The following is a 610-nucleotide window of genomic DNA, read 5'->3' on the forward strand; positions in this document are numbered from 1 at the left end:
GCACTTAGAAAAGAAGTAAGCAGTCAGAAATACATATAGCAAGATGCTAACATGGCCATATGTAAACTATGCAACACTTGCTAAATGCGAACACTTCTAAACCACATAGGCACAGGGAAGTTTGTCATGAAACTGAATGGCTGTCTTCATTCACAGAAATTTGGATTTTCCCACTGTTTGAACTCTATATGCGTGAGAAGCCAACAATCAGAAGGGGGGAATTATGGCCTGATGGGATAGAAGAAAAGGCTGTGTGGAAGCCACTCATACCTGGGGATACGAAGAATGTCCGCCAGAGCTTTTTGTCACGGGTCACGTCTCGGATCTCCCGTGTCATGTTCACCAGCCTGCCGGCCACCGGGGGAACTCTCCGGAAATCCAGGATTCTGTGCGCCACAAACAAGCGACATTGTCAAATGATTTATTTGCAATGCATTATCAGATACAGCACCTGTGGTGTTTCTTCATGCAGACGTTGCACAGTTCACAGACTGCTTTATGAGAACAGTGACACCAGCCATTCAATCTCCTGCCGCATTCAATAACGAAGAAGCAACAATAAAGAGTGCAGAAAATCCATAGAATAAAGCCATTTTTTAAAGTGGCTCGG

General features: G+C 44.6%; 1 protein-coding gene across 1 annotated transcript in view; it reads right to left on the reverse strand.

Moving 5' to 3' along the window:
* The window catches only part of LOC107559519 (extracellular serine/threonine protein kinase FAM20C-like), a 54,388-nt gene that overhangs the window by 14,041 nt on the left and 39,737 nt on the right, over positions 1-610 (reverse strand). Inside the window, exon 6 of the mRNA XM_016243379.1 lies at positions 271-386. Within this exon, the coding sequence (XP_016098865.1) occupies positions 271-386 (116 nt within the window). The remainder of the gene's footprint in view (positions 1-270; positions 387-610) is intronic.

The sequence above is a fragment of the Sinocyclocheilus grahami genome, unplaced genomic scaffold (assembly GCF_001515645.1).
Source record: "Sinocyclocheilus grahami isolate Dianchi unplaced genomic scaffold, SAMN03320097.WGS_v1.1 scaffold689.1, whole genome shotgun sequence".
Taxonomy (NCBI): Eukaryota; Metazoa; Chordata; class Actinopteri; order Cypriniformes; family Cyprinidae; genus Sinocyclocheilus; species Sinocyclocheilus grahami.